The sequence below is a fragment of the Lissotriton helveticus genome, chromosome 4_1 (genome assembly GCF_964261635.1).
Source record: "Lissotriton helveticus chromosome 4_1, aLisHel1.1, whole genome shotgun sequence".
Taxonomy (NCBI): Eukaryota; Metazoa; Chordata; class Amphibia; order Caudata; family Salamandridae; genus Lissotriton; species Lissotriton helveticus.
Genome location: NC_136063.1, coordinates 987,015,430 through 987,036,515, shown reverse-complemented (window position 1 = coordinate 987,036,515; position 21,086 = coordinate 987,015,430). Strand labels below are relative to the sequence as shown.

The window sequence follows — 21,086 nt, the reverse complement described above, 5'->3', positions numbered from 1 at the left end:
GAATCTACAGTTTTGTCTGCTGATAAGGAGGTACCTGGTCACACTTTATACAATCTATGGCCTCGACAGAAGAGCGGTGCACCAGGAGAAGAAAAGTAGGAGGTAGAGAGAGACTTTAGTCTTAGGGTACAGATACAGTGCTCTTAATATCTGTTAGATTCATATCTGGTGTACTGAGCGAGACACTGGACAGAATTTGTAGAGGGCACTACCTGGATTGGTGGTTGCTAAATTCTGCAAGAAAGACTTTGCATAATTGGCTAAGATTGTTTTCCATTTGAGATGCTAGCAAGTGCAGCTCCAACGCAGATGATTTTTAAATTTGTTGATGAGTTGCTAGCAAGTGCAGCTCCAACGCAGATGATTTTTGAATTTTTGATGGACAATACGAGCCTGCCTGTGAGGCTCAGACAGACACAGGGAGAAGACTCCCCTCTGGCTGGCTGTGTTGCAGATTGTTTCCTTTAGTTTACTTTGGACTTTTAGCTAGGAAAATGAGGCCCTTTGAATGTTCCTATTCCCCAGGAGGAGCAGCCTTTGCGGCTCCTTTTCCAGATGTCCCTGATCTCATTTGGTTCTCATGGTCTACAAATTTAATATTGTGTTTGTTTGTATCCTAACTGTTGCTTTCATATTTCTCTTTAGAGAATTAGTTTCTTGTTGCGTGGCGCATACCCTCATGAGTATTATTTCAACGCCACGTGAGAATGTCATTGGTACCCTAGCTCCTCACGAAGAGGAGCACTGGGAAGTTCATTAGGATGATGTAGTATTCAAATGTTGCACCAGACACATATTATTTATAGTACTGCAAATTATTGGGTGTGTGGGTCATTGCCTTCATACACACACAGGGGTGGAAAATTGTTGCTTGTATTCTTGCCCTATGGAAGTAGCTGTGAGCGTTAGTATACTTCGAGTAGTTTAGTAAAATACATTTCTCAGCCCGATAAACATCTACTTCATGGATGTTAGATATAGGTCCTCGCTGATAATGCAAGTGAGCCCTCAGATGCATTCAATAAGGTATTTTCCCTGATAGTGACAGTTTGATATTATTTGCATTAATTCCTGCTCATGACTTAAACTGTGATGTATTGTAAAGTAGTCCGATCATGACATAGTGTTATAGAGAAATGGTACCCCGAGAGCACATGCTTAGATTAGTCAAAAAGGAGGGTGCCTCACACCCAGAGAATAATTATTGTCTTAGTAGGTATTGCAGGGGTTGTTCTTTTACTTGTTGCCTGTGCATTTCCTGCCCTATAGTATGCTGCACTACTTCTGTGATAATGCTCATCCTAGTGTTTCATTTCCCGATACCAGATATCTTTTATGATGATATACTATTGGTTATTATTGTGTTTTTTTTTTGTTTCCCTCTGATTGATGAGTGATGCCTTTAGAATTGTATAGTCCTTACCTTTAAGCTGTAACTGCACTGCAATAGGCTAAAAGGAGGGTCTGATAGATAGTAATTTTCCTGTTGCAGAATGTTCTAATGATGTTATGAATATGTTAGCCTAGTGTGTCTGACCAATATGCAGTTACAGCTTAAAATTCATGTGCTGCAACCCACTGAGCTATTTTTGTAATATGCAAGCTTCAACTTCTCTCATAGGAGAGAGGGAGTTGTCTATGGCAGACAGACTTCTGATGCTGACATTTGCTCTGCAGCTCCAATGTCTCATGGTACAGTTTTCCCGCCTCCCTTATGAGCAGACAATCCCTGTTTCAGCATTTCTTGCCTTGAGTTAGTTTTGCAGAAATGTTTCCATGCCCTGGAGAAGCAGAGCTTCGGCTCTGTGGCCTTGAGGGGAGATAACAATGTTGCCTTCGCAGGTGTAGATGCCTCATGTATGAGTTTATTGTTCACCATTTCGCTAGTTCTGTAATTTTCCAGTCTGGGCGTGTCTTTACCCTGCCATTTTATGTTATAATGTATTGTCATGATAGGATGAGTCAGTCCTCTCGGTGCACTCCCTGGGGTAGACCTCATGGGGCCCATCTGCAGATGAATATTATGTCCTAATAAATATATTTCTTATTCTTCTCCACTGCCTGGATGGCTTATTATATGAGAATGATAGATGAGTGAGGTAAGTCGCTCAGGTGGATTTGAGCCACGCTTATCACTTGTAAGTAGGGGGCAGCATCAAAATCAATGGGTGTTGCGGTGGAACGGCCACCGCAACAGCCATCGCCCCCCTTTTCACGCTAAATATAGTGTGAAAGGGGGCCTCAAGGCAGCCACGTTAAGGGCCTTAATGCTGCCTTGTAAATAAAAAGAAGCCCCTATCGCCACTACAACGTCCTGAAAAGTGAAATTGTGTAGGCTATAAGGGCCGGTAAATATGCCCCTCAAGGAGATGTGGGAATAAGTAGTTATAGCCACTGACACTGTGCTTTAACAAACAGACAATGTAACAATTCGTAATTTTTTACACCCAGTAGAAGATGGCAGAGTATGCACAGCATGGAAATCTTCATGAGTGAACATGCTGCAAAATTTAGATAAAATTCTGATGTATGCATAGGGTTACCACCTCAACGGCTTTCTACCAGCACCACCAATATTCTAATGTCCTGACCGGTACAAAAATAAGCAAAATCATGTAATTTTTATATGGGGAAAAATTACGCTCCGGCGGCGCAAAATGCTTGTAAATAAGCTCCGGTATTTTTAGGTCTTTTCTGTACATACTTCAAACAGTGAATACAAATAAAAAGCACTTTTAAATGTGTTCTAGAACTGTGTTAATGATCCATGACTAATAATTAAAGTAAACAAAGACAGAAAAGTGATGTTACAAATAAATACATACAATTTTGTTTAAAGCCCTAGTTAGTATCCCGTCCTGGCCTTTGCAGATTCTTAAAACAACATCAAATGGCCAGTATTTTTCTCCTGGAAAAGTGGCAGTCCTGTGGTATACGGTAAATGTGGAACATCGAAATATATACCTGATGCACAGCCTAGAAGCCACAATTAACTACAGGAAGGAACCACTAAGTGTATTTCATAGAATCTTTTATTACCGGCCATTTTTCAAACAAATACACAAATCGACATTATTGAGAAGGTGAACCATACCAAAAGTAATGTATTCAACTTTAGATTTTCTTGTTATTGATCAATTATTTCTTTGTAATACAACTTTTCCATACAAAAATAAAAAAAGTCCCAAGCCAATCGCCTCACTGGCCTTTATGGAGCACCTATTTACAGATAGTGAGACTATTGTTAGGCGACATAATGGCATAAAAATGAACACGGGGACCAGTTTGTCTTGGGTTGCAACAGTACATAATAGTTTTAACTTCTGACCTTGAACCCCTTAACTCCTGCAAGAAAAGTTCAGGGCCATTGTTTTCTCCCATGAGGTCATTTGATTCCTCCCCGACTAGAGCACCATGGCAGTAATGTGATTGGTACTGGAAAATAATAGTGTATTGATAATTGCATCTTCAGAGTAAGGCAGTCTTTAAATACAGTTGTTTTCTTATCTGCTACAAGTTCATAAGTTATATTACAGCAGACACACAGGGAGGTGTTGAAACATACAGAACATAATACACTGTGGTAGGACTGAATTGTAACAGGCCTGAGGGCTATAAAGTCAACGACACTGGCTAGCAAACGAGGCTGAACACTTCAATGGAAATTGGAAATTACAACTGCGGCCTGTCAACACTTAGGATGTTGACTAGTGTACACCACTGTACTTCTTCAGTGTTCCCTTTTTTGCTTTCAAACGCTCATAAAATTATGGAATAAAATGAATGCGCTTATAGATGACAAGGAGGCACATGCACACTTCACATACACATGCACTCCCTCGTGGAAATACACACACTCACACAAACACATGCTCACATTTGTACAAAAAAAGTGTTAATAGACATCAGAGGGGAAGGCTGCCAGCAGCTTTCCAGCACAACAATACTTATTCGCACAGGATACGGGCTGGTAGGTTAGTGCAGAGTGGACACATCCATTTCTCCTTGGATGAATCCATATCTTTCCCTCAGACTTTCGTAATATATATAAATATACATATATATATATATATATTTTCTTTGAATAAAGCTACTTGTATTCGAAACGGCACAGTCATTGCATGCTGTTTTCTCTTTTAAGGCACTTGTCACTGCTTTGTGGGCAGTGTGTTAATGTATAAGGCAAAGTCAACTATAAGTTATAAAGCTTTGGAGTTTTAAAGATCATGAACTGACAGTGGAAAGCAAAATGTGCTACGTCACTATGGAGCCGAAGTTCATATTGCATTTTCTTCTTGAGCCCTGGTTCCGAGTTCCCATGATAGCCTCTTCTCCTGCAAGCGCGGAGGACGATACCTTGAAGGGGGTCTTCGGAAATGCGTACAGCAGCAGCAGTAGTAGTAGCGATATGTGGAATATTTAAGACACTACTATTTTGCAGTTTCACCTCGAACTACCTTGACTGCCGTGACTGCTGACTGACCGTGAGGTGCTGTAGCGTTTTTTCACAATCATACTGATGTATGCTTTCATCAGCTTGGCGATGTCAACCACCTAACAAAAGACAAGAAAAAGGTCAAAGTTAGTCTGTTGAACAATGCACCATTCCAACTTAAGAATGACCTGCAGTTTTACTCAGTTCATTAATGACTATTGCCATACTCTGAAGTATGCTCTCTAGAACACAGACTGGTGCCCACCTCGTATATATAAAATATTATCCTTATTACCCACTCGCCCGTTTTACTGTTCCATTCCTTAAACCATGAGCCGTTGACCTGCTTCACAGAAACGGATTGCCTACCTGAGGTTTAAAAACGTCCTACCCGCCATGCTTAAAGGGGGAAATACGTCATGGCTCGGTGAGGTTACTCACATGAAATCTTCATTTCTCCGAGTCCAGGTCTTCATGTGCCATTCCTGAGCATGTCCCTCCCTCCCGAATCATGTTTATGGTGATTGTTTCTTCTCTTTGTTTTTTAGCTATGGTATTCTCAGGATGTCTACATGACGTACTTACCCCTTAATGCATGTTGGGTAGTTAAGCATAATATTGGATGAAGTTTGTAGACCTCAGCTAGGTAATTATATTCTGTGAAGCAGAACTGCTCATGATATAAGGAATGGAACAGGAAGACCTGGACTCAGGGTAATGAAGATTACCGGTCAGAAACCGGGCATTCTGTAGGTCACAATGCAATGAGAGTCTGAATTAGTCATATGTTCATTCTGACCCCTTACCTAGTAAAACAGAACCACATTTTGTAAAATAATAAGCATTGGCTAAGCCAATAGGTCTCGCCTTTGGGACCTAGTGACCTTGCCAATCGTTTTCAGTGATGTTTTGTACTGCTCTGCCGCAGGCGTGATAAAATTAAATGAATGTGCCAATTCATATCTTGTGTTGTCACCTTGACTCCAAAATATGGAAATGTTGTGAGACACTTCTTTGCATAATCACCTAATATTTAGGGTCTCATGACTGATTTCCAATACATTCTGCAACTGCAACTTGGTCCTGTGTATCCTTGCTGCAAACCCTGGAACCAATGTCTAATTCACTTGAGCATAGGTGCATAGTGTCAAAGCCCAAACCACCAATGAAGAACATAGGAAGATCTGTGATAGCAGACAGGTGGCCACCTAATGGTACCAGGGACTTAGTAAGGGAATAATGATGCAAGTATTTACTTCCTTGGGACTAGCAATTGTATTGGCAAGTGAATTTTTGGGCTCCGACCCGTCTGCTGTTGCTCAACTCCTATGTCATTGTGGCTTGCAGCTTGTGTTGACATCTCTAAAATGTATAGTTGCTCCCTTCAGGTCCTCTTGTTCTTCTCTCTGTAACTCCGGCAATATGCACCAACAGTAGTGGCATTAGGTGGGAACACTATGGAATTGAGTCCTAACACCACATTTAGTCTGGAAGCCCCGTTCTGGAAATAGAAATGATGTGACGCTACCTAATCGTGGTGTACCAACACAGCAAAAAAGTAGTGCCGCAGCACCATGCACATGGAATCTAATATGCTGACAACGCCCCCTAAACTGTGGAATACACTACCTTTGGCCTTGTGCTCTGGGCCTGATCTGCTACGAATTAGGAAAGTTCTAAAGACCTGCTGTTTCAAAATGATTCCAACTAACTTCTCCCATGATTTTAGATACCGTATAAAACACATGGGGACTCTAAACTGAGTGTAGGTGCCCTATGTAAATACAGTATAAATACAATAAATACAAATAAAGGAACACCAGCACATAAAGATGAATGCAGGGGCCAGCACTCAGGCACTGCAGCAGCAGCACGCAGGTCTCCTGCCACAGCGTGGAGGTCAGGGAGTGCTGCCCACTATCAGAGACACCAACATGGCAGGTTGCATCTTCTTGATGGGTTTGGATTGTCTAAGCCCCCTCGTGCATTCCTGGGCTTGCTATTGGGTACAGGGAACCCCTACTCTGTCACTGTTGATACGGACAGAGCAGAAGAAACACAGGGCGTCACTAACACATCAAGCACACTGATGACACGTTAACAATTACCACACAGAAAAGTTTCATATTTTAAAATTAACCTCACACTTTTTCTGTCTCTGGGAAAATGGGGGGGGGGGATTGGACTTCAGAGTATTCTGGAGAGTGTTTTTCAAGAGTTACTCCTTCAAGAGTTTCCATTTGAAAGAAGCAGAGTGGACAGTGCTTAATTTGTAAAAAGCAAAAGTGCTAGAAGTGTTGCTCAGAAGCCACTAGCCGACACTATCGAGGGTTGAAATGCCAAATACCAAGGCTGTATGTTTTTTTTATTCCACCTCATGTATCTTTTATCCACCACCAGACACTCCCTGTCTATTTATCTCACTCTTGCAGTTTCGTTTTTTTCATCTCTGCTTTCTCCTTTTGTCACTGTTTTTCTGTCGTGTTTGTCCCTCTTACTCTGAGTGCAATGACCCCACCAGCTCAATTTAAGCACCGGAGAGCCCCCCCTCATTAAAAGGCAAAATGATTGATAAGCACCTGAGGCCAGCCTCAACCAGAGGAGACCTTTTCTCCTTGCCCACAATCGAAACTCATCCCTCCCCCTACAATGTACAGCACTCCACTGCATGCCAGCTTGAGCCAAACTTCAAAAATTCCAATATGAACCAACAAAGATGCAGTGACAGCACAGAAATGGTACCTGGGTTCCCAGCTAAAAGACCTTCGATTAAAAGTAAATTAATTACAATTTCAAATCTAATAAAATGTTAAAATGTACTGGAGGAGCAAACATCTCGGTTAAGAGACATCTGTGCTTCTGGTTTTTAAGAAAACGTGTCTGAAAAAATGCCTCATTCTATAAGTATGCGAAATCCCTTCTCCTATCATGATTAACAGTAGCTCAGACCCTTCGATTTGCACCCCCCCCCATATCCCTTCCCTTCACATGCCATAAAAATACAACAATTTAGCAAATCTCATTTAGGATCCCTTCTGCGACACACATTAGGTTAATAGAGGAGACAAACGAAATAGATATCATGATTCTGGGAAGTCCATCAGCACTTATTTCTTCAAGGCTGTTAAATCCCCAAAAAGGTACTAGAGCACCCATTCACCTCAGCAATGTCCTTGAGACTGTCATTTGGAAAGCTGGATTGGAAACATGATCAATAACAGACTTGTGACAGCAGTGTTTTATTCCACCCATTCCCCAGTGCCGGCAAACTGCACCCAACTCATGCATACCTCACTGGTTTCGAACAGCAGCTCCCGCTCATCCACGACAATTTTGTAGGTGTTGGAAAGTGGTGCTCCGAAGGACAAAATATGCTCATAGTAAAACACTTCTAATGGTCTTCCTTCTCCGCGTTTGTAAACAGAAACAGCTTCGGCACTTACTCCCAGCCACAGTTCTTGAGGAAATCCACCTTCTTTATTCTGATGAGAGGGAGGTATATGTAGAAGGCATGCCAAAACAAAAAAAATCGTTTAGTGCGTGGGTATCCAACCTAGGTGAACATCAAAGTTTTCGGCTATTCACATAATATACATGTGCATTTCATGAATCTAAATAAACCTGATTTACATAGTTGGTGGTAATCATGAAAATATTGAATGGATTCAGGCTTTGTTGACCTAAACTGGACACATGCTGGCTTAGTGGTTTGCATTCAATGGGGAGCTGCAGAATACAGTAATAAAAACGAACTTGCATACAAGAACCCAACCAGCATGCATGTAATGATGGAGTGCAAATCTTAATAATGTTATCTCTGTTTCTCAGGCTTTAAACTTCCTTAGAAAGTTTTTACGTCTACTTTTTTTAAAAATCAGATTTGGTATGTTCTCAGCAAAAAAGCATGGACTTTTATGCTATTTTGACAAAATACACTAACTGGTTTTAATATTTTTCAAACTTTTTTAGAGGTTTTCTATCCTTGTACTTAAATGATAATCCTTTCTGTGGAAGGATTATGTTACTTACCCTGTATGCATCTGTTTGTGGCATGCAGTGCTGTAGATTCACATGCTCTGCATACTCCTGCCATCTAGTTTTGGGTTTAGAGCGCTGCAAGTTGATTTTTTCCTCGAATAAGTCTTTCGAGTCACGAGGTAGAGTGACTTGTCTCTGTGATATTAGGCATGGGCATGGACTCCCTCATTAGATTGTTTAACCCCGCAGGCAGGTGAGAAAGAAGTATAAGAAGAGTGTAATAATAAAGATGTCCATGCTAAATGTAAATGCATCAGAGCGGTGTGAAATGTAACTGCAACGTCCACAGGCATCCGGGAAGGAGGGAGGACACATGTGAATCTACAGCACAACATCGTACCAACAGATGCTTACAGGGTATGTAACATAATACGTTAGATGGCATGTGCGGCTGTAGATACACATGCTGACCATAGACTGTAAACATATGAACAAAAGAAGGAGTTCTAGCAGGATTAATCCAATGGATTGTAAAGAGGCAGACTTTCCATTTGTAACCTCTGGCAGAAAAACTCGCCTGGTATGATTTAATCGTTTAATCATATTAACAAATATAGTGTGAATCTCATAACTATTTAGAGGCATTAATGTACAGAAAGTCCAAGGAACAACAATGACCGCATAATTGATTTCTTGTTTCGGTTTTTATCTAAAAAAAAATTTTTAATAATTTTTACAAAAATAATAATAGTGAGTTGCACAAGCCGTTAAGAAGGCTACAATCAATCAATTCATCATACAAAATTATTTTTAAAAAAGGGAAGAGGATGAAAAATATATTGTCGAATCGGTGAACACGAGGAACTGCAGTGACGGATGACCTGCTCTTGTTAAGGCAATAACAATAAAGAAAAGCGGTCTTCAGGTAACAATGTTTAATCAAGCTTGATCATCTCATAAATGGCATAAATGAACTGTTTCAAACAATAATTTTGTGGTCTAGGACCCAATGGGTTACATATAAATCTTTCTTTTTGAAGAAATGACGTTAGTCCTGAACAGTAGGGGTCGACGCATTTCAGCTTTCCAATTATGGCCTCCTCAGGACATTGCAGGACCAGAATCACCCAAACTCAAACTAGTTTTCACGGAGATCTGAAGGGTTCCAAAGAAAACCCCAAATTTGCTTTTAACAGCTGGACTAGGCTGGTCGGTGGGCGGTCTTAACAAAGCCCAAGTGCAGTATAATGAATAACACCCCCCCTGAAGCACTGCCGGTACTAATGTTTTTAAATGCGCACTCTGCTGGGCGAAGGTAAACAAGACATGTGAATCCTCCAACATACAGTGTGGGTCACGTCCACGATCCGCAGACTGGCATGGTCCTTGAATACCGAATTCCTTATTTTACAAGACAAATAGCCCCCCCATTTAAGAGTGGCTAGCATGTGGGAGTTGCATTAGTCTGAAATAGGGTATGTAGCACTGCCTGACCTACACTGGCTTGTTGGCGTGCTACAACATCCACACAATAGTGTTTAGTAAATGAGCGTGGTGTAGACCATGTAGCTGCTTTACAAATGTCAGATATGGGAATATTTTCTAAAAACTAAAAAAGCCATCGTTTTAGGAGTGGAAGGTGCTCTGTGCGTTACAGGTAAAGTTTTTTGGGCTTTAATGTATCAGGTTTGAATGCATTTGACTATCCCTCTAGCTATGTCTGATTTGGATATAGGGTTACCTTTATAAGGTGGAGAAAAGGCTACTAACAGCTGTTTTGTTGTCCTGACGGTTTTAGTTTTATCTATGTAGAAGTGAGTGCTCTTTTTAGATCTAGGGTACGAATAGCTCTTTCCGCTACAGAATCAGGGTTAGGGAAAATAACTAGAAGCTCAATGGATTGGTTGAAATGACATTGAGAGACTACTTTAAATAGGAATTTAGGATTAGTACGGAGAACCAGTTTATCTTTATGCATTTGAAAGAAAGGCTCTTATGTTAATGCCTGGAGCTTACCAACATGCCTGAGTGAGGTTATGGCAACTAAAAATGCCACTTTACATGAAAGAAACTGAAGGGGACATGAGCGAAGAGGCTCAAAAGGAGGACCAATGAGTCTGGTAAGTACAATATTGATGTTCCAAGAGGGTGCAGGAGGAACCTGTGGTGGAAGACTTGTTTGAGTCCTTCCATGAACGCCTCAATGACTGGTATTTTGAAGAGGAATAGATACTATCTATTTTGGAGAAAGCAGGTATTGCATCAAGATGCAATCTAATAGAAGTGTAAGCTAAATTGTATTTTTGTAAATGAAGCAGTTAGCAAATAATGCCCTGTGGCCTTCATAGGATTCATTTGTTTAGGTTGGCAGCAGAAAACAAAACGTTTCCCTTTTGTAGAAAAACAGGCTCTAATTGTGGATCTTCATGCTTGCTTAAGAATATCAATACATTTCAGTGGCAAGTTTAGGTAACCAAACTCTATGAATTCAGGAGTCAGATTGCTATGTTGAGCATTTAGGGTTCCAGATTTGTCCATGATCTTGGGTGAGAAGGTCTGCCCTGTTGGGGAGCTTCTCGTGTGGGACTACTGAGAGATCTAATAGTGTTGTGAACCAAGGTTGAAGTGCCCTGGTGGAAGCTACAAGAATCATGGTGCGAGATGTTTGCCTGGGTTTTCAAACCAGAAATGGAATGAGAGAAAGAGGTGGAAAAGTGTATGCAAATATCCCTGACCAACTCATTCACAGTGCATTGCCTTGTATGGTGGGTGTGGGTACCTGGAGGTTAAGTCTGGACATTTCACATTTTTGACTGTGGGGAACAGGTCGATTTGTGGAAAACCCCACTTCTGAAAGTAGGAAAGGAGGACTTGTGGGTGGAGTTTGTACTCGTGGGTCTGTTGGTGCGTTCTGCTCTGCAGGTCTGCGAGAATGTAGTCTGTCCCTGGCAGATATTCCGCCAACAGACGAATGTGATGGTGAAGAGCCCAGGTCCATAAAGTCTGAGCGAGGTGCGATAGCTGAAAGGACCATGCCCCAGCCCCCTCCCCCAGTTTTTGTACATAGTACATGGCTGTTATATTGTCCGTTCGGATTAAGACACCCTTGTGCGACAGATGAGGAAGGAAAGCTTTCAGTGCTTGGAAGAATGACTGAAGTTCCAAGTAGGTGATGTGTGGAGATAGAACTCTGGCATCTCACAGACCTTGTAATGTCAAGTGTTGTAGGTGCACACCTCAACCCATCTCTGAAGCGTCTAGTTAAAATGATGTACGGCACAGGGTCTTCGAAAGACTGCACTTTCAACAGATTGTTGGAGTTCCACTATTCTAGAGAACAGTACGTGTGGTGGTCTATCACCACTAGATCCTGGAGGCGACCCTGTGATTGAGACCACTGGTGAGACAGACACTGTTGTAGTGGGCGCAAGTATAGTCTTGCTTGAGGAACTCTGGCAATGCAAGACGCCATAATTCCTAGTAGACGCATGACAGTCCGAACTGTGAGTGTTTTGTTTGGCTGAAATTGAGGTATCATTGTTTGACAAATTTGAATTCAAGAAGGATTGGGATAAGCTAAACCCAACTCTGTGTTGAGGATTGCCCCTAAGTATGGTTGAAGTTGAAAAGGTTGAAGGTGAGATTTGGGGACATTGGTTGTGAACCTCAAACTGTGGAAAAGATCCACTATCAACTGAATTTGTTGTTGACATTGTTGATGGGTGCTGGCTTTTTTTTAATGAGCCAATCATCTAGGTACGGGAATACATGTTTTGTCATCTTAGATGTGCTGCGACTACTGCCAAGCACTTTGTGAAAACTCGAGATGCAGTAGTAACCCCAAATGGAAGAGCTTTGGATTGGTAATGTTTTCCTGCTATGACAAACCTGAGGTATTTGTTATGAGCAGAGTGTACGGGTCTATGAAAGTAAGGGTCCTTTAGGTCCATGGTGGCCATAAAGTCGCCCTGTTGTAGAAGGGGAATGACATCCTGTAGAGTGACCATATGAAAGTGTTCTGACATGCTGTAGTAATTGAGAGGTCCTAGGTCTAAGATTGGTCTTAGTGACCCGTCCTTTTTTGGAATCAGAAAGTATAAAGAATATACTCCTGTACGTTGTTGTTGATGAGGGACTGGTCCTATGGCCCCTTTGAGAAGAAGGTCTTGTACCTCTTGTTTGAGATGTTTTAGGTGATCCTGTGATAGGCTGTGAGTGTGAGGTGGGATGTTGGGTGGTGGGGCAATGAGCTCTAGAAAAAAAGACTCCTTATGTAGTTCAACACCATGGTAAGTGGCTGCTCTAGCAATCACTTCTTGGTATTACTAGCATCTTCAGGAGGGGAGCAGCGAGTTGGATAAAGATCCTGATCATTTGATGTTATGAGATTTGTATTGTATATGTCCTAAGGGTCTAGATCTCCTAATGGGTCTCCTATACCCCCTGTGTTTGACCTAGGTGACCCTGGAGGTGTAGCATCTAGAGGATCATGATGTGGAGATGTTTGAGAATGAGGGGATTGTAGAGGTAGATGGTGGGAGAGGTGGAGGAGGAGGATGATGAGTAGGGCTGGTAGCCCTGTGCTTTGTCTTCTTTGAGAGGAACAGGAGTGTCCAGTGCATACTCCAAAGTCAATTGCCTCTTTGGTGGAGGAGAGGCCATTATTTGCCCACCGCCTTTTGGGGTTTGGATCTTTCATTGTTGAATGTCTATTGTTTCAAGGATAGGCTCGACAGGAGAAATGAAACCTGAGGAATGCTTCAAAGTTTTTGTATCCAATGGTTTCGGAACCGAAGAATGCTTCATGCTTTTGGTCTTTGATGGTTTCGGAACCAAGGGTTTTGAAGCGGAGGAGTGTTTTTTGGTCAGGACTGAGGCAGAAGCAGTCAGTTGCTGAGTCATTTCTGAAGATTGGGAGGAGACCAACGCATGTGCTTGATCTGAGGAGGTTGACACAGAGGACTTAAGCTTGGTGGAAATTTTCAGTGCCAGGCCCGAAGGCAAGGCATCCAAAGTCTTTTTCTGGATCCGACCATGGCCAGATAGCAATGGTGGTCCAGCAACCTCTATTATTGGGATATTGGGAAGATCGAGTGCTTAAAGCTGTGCTTGGGTTGTAGAGCAGGGTCTGAGGTGGTAGTACTCACATGCTGCCGGGTAGCAGGGTGTACTCAAATTCCTCTTTCAGATCGGAATTGGAGATGTCTTCCACAAAGAAAGCCTGTTCGTCTCCTTCTTCCTCAGCAGGCTTCTCCTGGGCGTGCTTGTCCTTGAAAATGTCTTGAGGGTCATCTTCGCTCTAGCAAGACATTGCTAGCCGATGAGCCCTTCGATCTCAGAGAGTATTTTTAGATCGGAAAGACTTTAAGCCGTTGCAGTTGGCCTCACGGTCGTCGGATGAAAGGCAGCTGTTACACACTGGGTGTTGGTCAGTATGGGGGTATTTGGAGTGGCACTGCGGGCAAAAACGAAAAGGTGTTTGTTCCATCAGGAACACATCTTTTACCGACTGTGCACGTATAATAGTAGGCCCGAGACGGGTGGCACCCTGAATGGCGATCGGTCTGTGACCGAACCCACGAAGATTTAAAGCAGTGCAGTGATAGAAAAGCGCGATCAAAAGAAACTATACCATAAAAGACTGGATAGGACTGAAGACTGTACCAAATGGAATTCAACACGGAGGAGAAGTACATACATCTGAACCCGACAGCGGAGAGAAAACAATCTTAACAAAGGAGTCTATGCCCATCATTGAGTGGAGGAGTCATTTTAACGCGTGACTCCAAAGACTTCTTCAAAGAAAAGCAACTTGCACAGCTCTGAACCCGACACTAGATGGCAGGAGTATGCAGAGCATGTGTATCTACAGCCACACATGCCATCGAACATGATGTTTCATGATTGCTGTATTCTTCAACCTAGATTTAGCAACATTTTATACCAGATTTGCATTACTTTTGTAATACAAACCCAGTGGAAGGTGCTGTAGTGGTATTAACTTTCGAAAGCAAATCAGGACATGTGTTGTAAAGATGCCCAAAGTAACGCAAAGTAGCGCTATGTGCTACTTTAAGTGAAGGTACATGGGTGGTCCTATGCAACCAACCATAGGTTGTGATGCTACTCTCTAGCTACTAACATTGGTAACAAGCATTTACAATGCAACGGTTTTGCCTTTGGAAAAGTTAGAGCTATTGGCATTGTAAATGACAATTTCTTTATTTATGTGTTCGTTTTGAAAACTGATAAATAAATGGCATTGTCCTTTACAATGCCAATAGCTTAATCTCTCGCAAATGCCACACACACCCACACCGAACCCCCCACACAGAGCCCCCTCACACACACAGGGCCCCCCTACACACACACCCACAGAGCCCACACACACCCACACAGAGACCTCACACACACTGCGAGACCCCCCACACACCCAGACTGAGCCCTCCACACACCCACGCAGAGCCCCCCCCACACACACCCACAAAGAGCCCCCCACACACCCACACAGAGCCCCTCCACAGACCCACACAGAGTCCCCTCACACACCCACAAAGAGCCCCCCCACACACCCACACAGAGCCCTCCACACACCCACAGAGCCCTCCACATACCCACACAGAGCCCCCCACACACCCACACAGAGCCCTCCACACACCCACAGAGACCTCCACATACCCACACAGAGCCCCCCACACACCCACACAGAGCCCCACACACACCCACACAGAGCCCCACACACACCCACACAGAGACCCACACAGAGCCCCCCACACACCCACACAGAGCCCCACACACACCCACACAGAGCCCCACACACACCCACACAGAGCCCCACACACACCCACACAGAGACCCACACAGAGCCCCACACACACCCACACAGAGCCACCCACACAGAGCCCTCCACACACTGCGAGCCCCCTGTGCAAGTTATACACTGTTGTTAGAGATGAACCGACCGCATAGGTAACCAATAGGTGTAAAAAGGACTTCAAAGGTGACAGACTGGGGAGAGAGATGATGATGTAGGAGTGAGAGATAGAGGGATTGTGCAGATAAAAGAGGAGTGTTAAAAGGGTTGTACACAGCAAGAAGTCTGAGAGGGAGTGTGTAGATAATGGGTAGGTTTGGGTGGGAGAAGCTCTTTGTGTAACATCAGTTGTACAAAGGATTGTACAGACAACAAACAAGTGTGAAAGGGGCTGCAATGATGTACACTGGTGAAAGGGAGTGCTGCAGACAATAGCGAGGTGTCACAGAGGAACAGCAGACAGTAGGTAGGTGTGAGATAGCTGGGCTGTGAAACTAACTCAAAGATGGGAAAGGGTTCTTCACAGGCAAGAGACAGGTGTCAAAGGGTGTAAAATACTTTTGCACAGAGCAGGCTGTGAGAGATGGGGGAAAGCAAGTCACAATGCACTTTATTTCCAACAGGCTTGTGTTATCTGCAGAAAATGGTCAGCACCAAAGGAGATCAACATGAGGCCAAGTGAAGGCACCCAAGGGGTGCAGCAGTAGATTAACCACCCAAGAGGGGGATTTAGAAAGTACCACATAGTCACAGTACATTAAGAGCAGAACACAAAGCCTTGTCCGTGCCAGAAAGTAAGGGGTATAACTAAATGCATACGTACCACTAACGTCAATTTCTGTGGCTTAATGTGCAGTTTCATGCCACAAAAACTATAACTGAGCCCACAGTATTACAATGGACAATGCATCGCTTCCAGTTCACACTGGTCATTGTATAATTATGTAAGGCAGGGTGCCTATTTTGGAGGCGAACGTAGCAGACAATCTGTAACAAAACTATTAAAAAAAAAAAAGAAATGTCACATGTATTTCTTTCCGCTGAGGTATAAAGATGCTTAAAGCACAAGTATTGACAAAAACAACAGAAATGGCCTTTGGGACTCATTGATTTTGCCACTGGTTTTTAGCAATGATCTACTGCGTGCATGTTGTTGTGAGTGTGTAAGAGGCATGCGTGTGGTTGTCAGTGTGTGAGGGGTGCGCGTGTGGTTGTGAGTGTGTAAGAGGCGTGAGTGTGTTAGGCGTGCGTGTGCCTCCAGAGTGCTGGTCTGTGAAGGGTGCGCGTGGGGCTGATGGCGTGCGTGTTGTTAGTGTGTAAAAGGCGTGCGTGTGGTTGTGAGTGTGTAAGAGGCGTGCGTGTGGTTGTGAGTGTGTATAAGGTGTGCGTGTTGTTGTGAGTGTGTATAAGGTGTGCGTGTGGTTGTGAGTGTGTAAGAGGCGTGCGTGTGGTTGCGAGTGTATAAGAGGTGTGCGTGTGGTTGTGAGTGTGTGAGGGGTGCGCGTGTGGTTGTGAGTGTGTAAGAGGTGTGTCTGAGTGTGTAAGAGGCGTGCGTGTGGTTGTCAGTGTGTGAGGGGTGCACGTGTGGTTGTGAGTGTGTAAGAGGCGTGCGTGTGGTTGTCAGGATGTGAGGGGCGCGCGTGTGGTTGTGAGTGTGAGGGGTGCGCGTGTGGTTGTGAGTAAGAGGCATGCGTGTGGTTGTGAGTGTGTAAGAGGTGTGCGTGTGCCTCCAGAGTGCTGGTCTGTGAAGGGTGCACGTGGTGCTGAGGGCTGTTGTGAGTGATTGCTGCAGCATGGGTGTGTGCCTGAGCTGTCAGTGGGGCCAGACTGCTAGAATGAGAGCACGGTGTGTTTGGGGTGCTGTGGGGAAAGGACGGCCTGTAGTCTGGAAGAGTCGGAGATGCAAGAGCTGAGTGTAAATGGCCTCCTGTGGGGCACTGGCTGTCATGTGCGGGGCGTCAGTGAAGCCCCGGGTGTGACCAATGCATGTGTGTACCTGCGTCAAGGATCCAGCGAGATGTCTCGAGCAAGGACACCTGGTACAAGCTGAGCCCTGATGATGAGACGTAGTCCCCGGCAGTGACGTCACTCCTAACGCGCACATCTTTTCTATTGCAGTGACTGACGTGGTTGACCTGGACCTCGGCCTCTCGGGCCGCTCCGGCGGGATGGTCACAATCACCGTGCTGCTGGCAGTGGCGCTCTTCACGCTGGTTCTGGCTCTCATTGCAGCACTGGTCGTTGGGCGGGAAAAGTCACCGCTCCCCTAAAGATGGCATCGGCCATCACAGTGACTGACAGACACTTACAGCACATCCCTCGCGCCCCATGAATGGAAATCACATGTTGTGCTTAGGGGGGACGTTTCTTCCAAAAGCACCCGCTTCAGAGCATTGTCCCAGCAGATTCATGTAGATGACCTTTCAGCTTTTGTGGTACAGAGCAATGCTTCAAGACGCCACGAGGCCACTGCTTGTTCTAGCAGCTAACTGAGCTCCGGTTGGCCATATAAACTGGCCATCCTTATTAACAACTTAATTCATTGCACATATGAAGAAAATATTAAATGATGGAAAATATATCCTCTGTTTAGGAGCGCTTGACCTCCGGAATTTCCTAGTGCTTGTTGGGGATAAAGTAGGAAGAATAACAACTCGCATACACCATGCCCACCGCCAGCCTAGGAGTGGCACTGCCCATGGCCGCCCTCAACATTAGTAGGCCTCTGTAAACATCGAGGCAGAAGGGGGTGGCAGGAAAGGAGTGACATCACTGCAGAGAGGCCATTCTGTTTGTGCCACCCAGGGCCGGCTTTTGGCATGGGCGAGCGGGCTCCATGCCCAAGGCGCAGGCTTCAGAGGGGCGTAAGGAGCTGTCTGCATTAATGTCAGCAGAGACCCTGCTTCTGGCTCCAGAGCTGCAGACCTGTTTTTAACACCCCATCAGCCTGCTTTCTTGCCCTCCCATCTCCTCCCACCCGCTGCTGCCATGCACCATTAACCCCCCTCCAACCAACAGCTTGGCACCAGGGTGAGATGCAAATCGGTGCATAATGCAGGTGAGTGGGGTGGCGCAGGGATCTGTGCAGAGGCCAGACACTACTAATGCAATCCTCCAGGGGCGGCCCTCTGAACCCAAGGGCTCCCGCTGCCTCGTTTTATTCACCAGCAGGAGGGCGCCAAATGCATTTCCGCCCAGGGCGCTACCCGACAAAGGTGGGCTCTGGAAGACAAAAGGGGGATAAATGCAGAGCAATCAAGGCACGGACAAGCATTGGTACTGGGCAAGCGTCCCATGCTTCCGGGGGCGACACCTACACAAGGACAGCAGCTCGTCCACGACTCATTTGCACTTCTGTGCAGCGCTGGGTCTGAACTTCAGGTGTGACGCATGTTTATGCAACAGCCACAGGGGCGGCGGGTTCCCTCTCCTGGCATTGTAACGGGGGAGGCCTTCCATGTTCGTTGCACGGAAAACACCGGCCATATGACCGAGCCGTAAAGATGCGAGGCGGTGAGTGACATACACATATGTAGTTACAACGTCATACTGTGCAAGGCCTCAAGGACCTGTGGATGTACTCAAACCTTCAGACTGTCGCCAGGTTCAGTCTGTCTCCAACTCCAAACGCGCCGGCCAGGCAGCCCTAGCGCCAAGCATTCCCTGCAGTTGTGTGGCGCATGCAAAGCACATCGGTGAAGTCACGAGCAGGCTCGTGGAGAGGGGTCGAGGTGTGCAGTGCCGTGATCTCACACTCGAAACAAGGGTGGAGAGCATTCTATGAGACCCCTTGCTGCCGGGAGGGCCCGCCGCCTCACGTCCGGCCCGTGTCCCGCCCCCACCCCAAGAGAAGGCCGGGGAGACTCAGCTCCTCCCCCCCCCCCCCCACCCCACCCAGACCCCGGTACAGAGATACCCTCTGCTCAGATAGCGCCCTGGGCAAAACCAGCAGAAAGCACGGACACTGCACAAGCGCTACTTCACCGCCTAGAGCCTCCAAGTCTTTCAGGAGGCGCTAGTTCCAAGTAGGCAATTGTTATCTACTTGGAACTAGCGCCTCGTGATAGATTTTGAGGCTCTAGGCGGTGCACTAGCGTTTGTGCAGTGTCCGTTCTTTCTTCTGGTTTTGCCTCCTCCTAGACTCGTGTGCATCGCACCCTCATGATAACTTTCAGAGCACGCACAATAAAATGAAGGGCTTCTAGGAGCTTGGAGAACAGTCCTGGATTTTGACGAGAATGTCAAATGTACATGCAGAATTCCAAATGGATAATTCTGCACAGTGGATGTCCATTTGTGTCAGATTAAAACATAGAATTATTTTCTCTTATGTAGTTATAATTAGAAGGAATATTTATTCCATGAAGTAACCGCTTTCTAAAAACGATGTTCGAATACAGGAGTGTTCCTTCTCAGCGCCAACTTGACCTGAAGCTTTTGGAGCGCTTTACACACGCATCACTTACATTGCCTGACAGGCCCTTTATTCCACTGTGCCTTTACCCCGTGGGTCGGTGCCCTTGGGGGTGGTTTTGAAAGCCCCGGGCCGCTCCCGGTGTCCCTGTCACTTTCCGCAGGCCGCAGCTCCCCCATTTTAACTGCAGCAAAGAGAGGCGTCGAGAGAGATATATAGATGGGAGGGTGGGCATAGGTAGAGAGAAAGCGATTAGCGATGGAGAAGAGAGAGAGAGGCGAGAGTGGATGGGCTCAGGGAGGTATTGCGCAAAGAGTCGAAGGGGGGTGGGGGGGGAGAGAATGTGGTGTTAGGGGCCAGAGCTGTATCTTTGAAATTGGGAAACCCAGGTACAAGTTTTGGCGTCTTCTCAAAATCCTGCACTTCTGGACAAATTACTGAATCTCCCCGTGCCTAAAAATACCACAAAAAAATTAATGAGACATTGTGTAGTTGGTGCTGTAGCATGTTGGTGAAACTGCGCCCATGAGAGTGACGTGGTTTCTATGGCTGTACGTCAGACGATCACATATAGAAATATTCTCTGACATGCACATTGTCTGGTTGGGTGTAGATTTTTTAAATTATTAACCACATGGGGCCCTATTTTTCAGAAGGGTATTTGGACGCTATATTTTGTCAGCGTTTGAGTGGTGCGCTATACTTTACAGATGACTCTGCAGCTGAAACTGTTTGCAGCTGTACTGCAGTCGGGCCGTGCCAGCCCTCGGAGACCAGCCTCTTCACACGTCCCCCCTGTGCTGTGATCGTGTGAACGAGCAGTCCAGAGACGTGTCCGGCTGACGACCTGGCGGTGGCGCTCCCAGAGGTGTCTGCACCTCGAAGAGGTTCGGTCAGCCGTGAAACAACACCCCCCCCCCTTAACTCTGTCACACCGGGTTTGTAAAGATGTGAGGGCCTGGACTCCATCACTAGCGCTGCTGGCCTGGCATGGATGCTCCCGTTTCGCAGCGCTAGCTGCGTCACACGTTCCCTGCCCGCTGTCCATGTGGCGGTGCACTTTGTTCAGGGTGGAGAGCGGGCAAAGGTTGCACGTGGCTCGGAAGATATCAGGCGCAGGCAAGGCAGAAAAGGCGCCTTCTGCCTCAGCGGTGAGAAGCGAGAGATGTACGTGAACCCCAGCAGGGATACTTCCTCTGATGATTGTGTCAGATCACTCACCAAGCAGGAAGGCGGGTGCCGGCTCAATGCCGGACCAGATTCGGGGGCGTTCCCGGCTTTCGGCTGACGTCGCGTGACGTCGGCAAAAGCCAAAGAATCTCGGGAACGCCCCCGAATCTGGTCCGGCATTGACGGACAGGCCCCTCGTCCAATGGCTAGGCTCCATTTATGGAGCCAGCCAATGAATGACGAGGGCCGACCCAAAGCCACACTACAATTCTCAT

The 21,086-nt window shown here is 45.6% G+C and overlaps 1 protein-coding gene across 1 annotated transcript in view; it reads right to left on the bottom strand.

Moving 5' to 3' along the window:
- Positions 1-3,014: 3,014 nt before the first annotated feature.
- Positions 3,015-21,086, bottom strand: part of MYO10 (myosin X) — a 519,868-nt gene continuing 501,796 nt past the window's right edge. Inside the window, exons 40-41 of the mRNA XM_078687614.1 lie at positions 7,726-7,917; positions 3,015-4,554 (exon numbers count right to left, since the gene is read on the bottom strand). Coding sequence (XP_078543740.1) covers positions 4,444-4,554; positions 7,726-7,917 — 303 coding nt within the window. The 3' untranslated portion in view covers positions 3,015-4,443. The remainder of the gene's footprint in view (positions 4,555-7,725; positions 7,918-21,086) is intronic.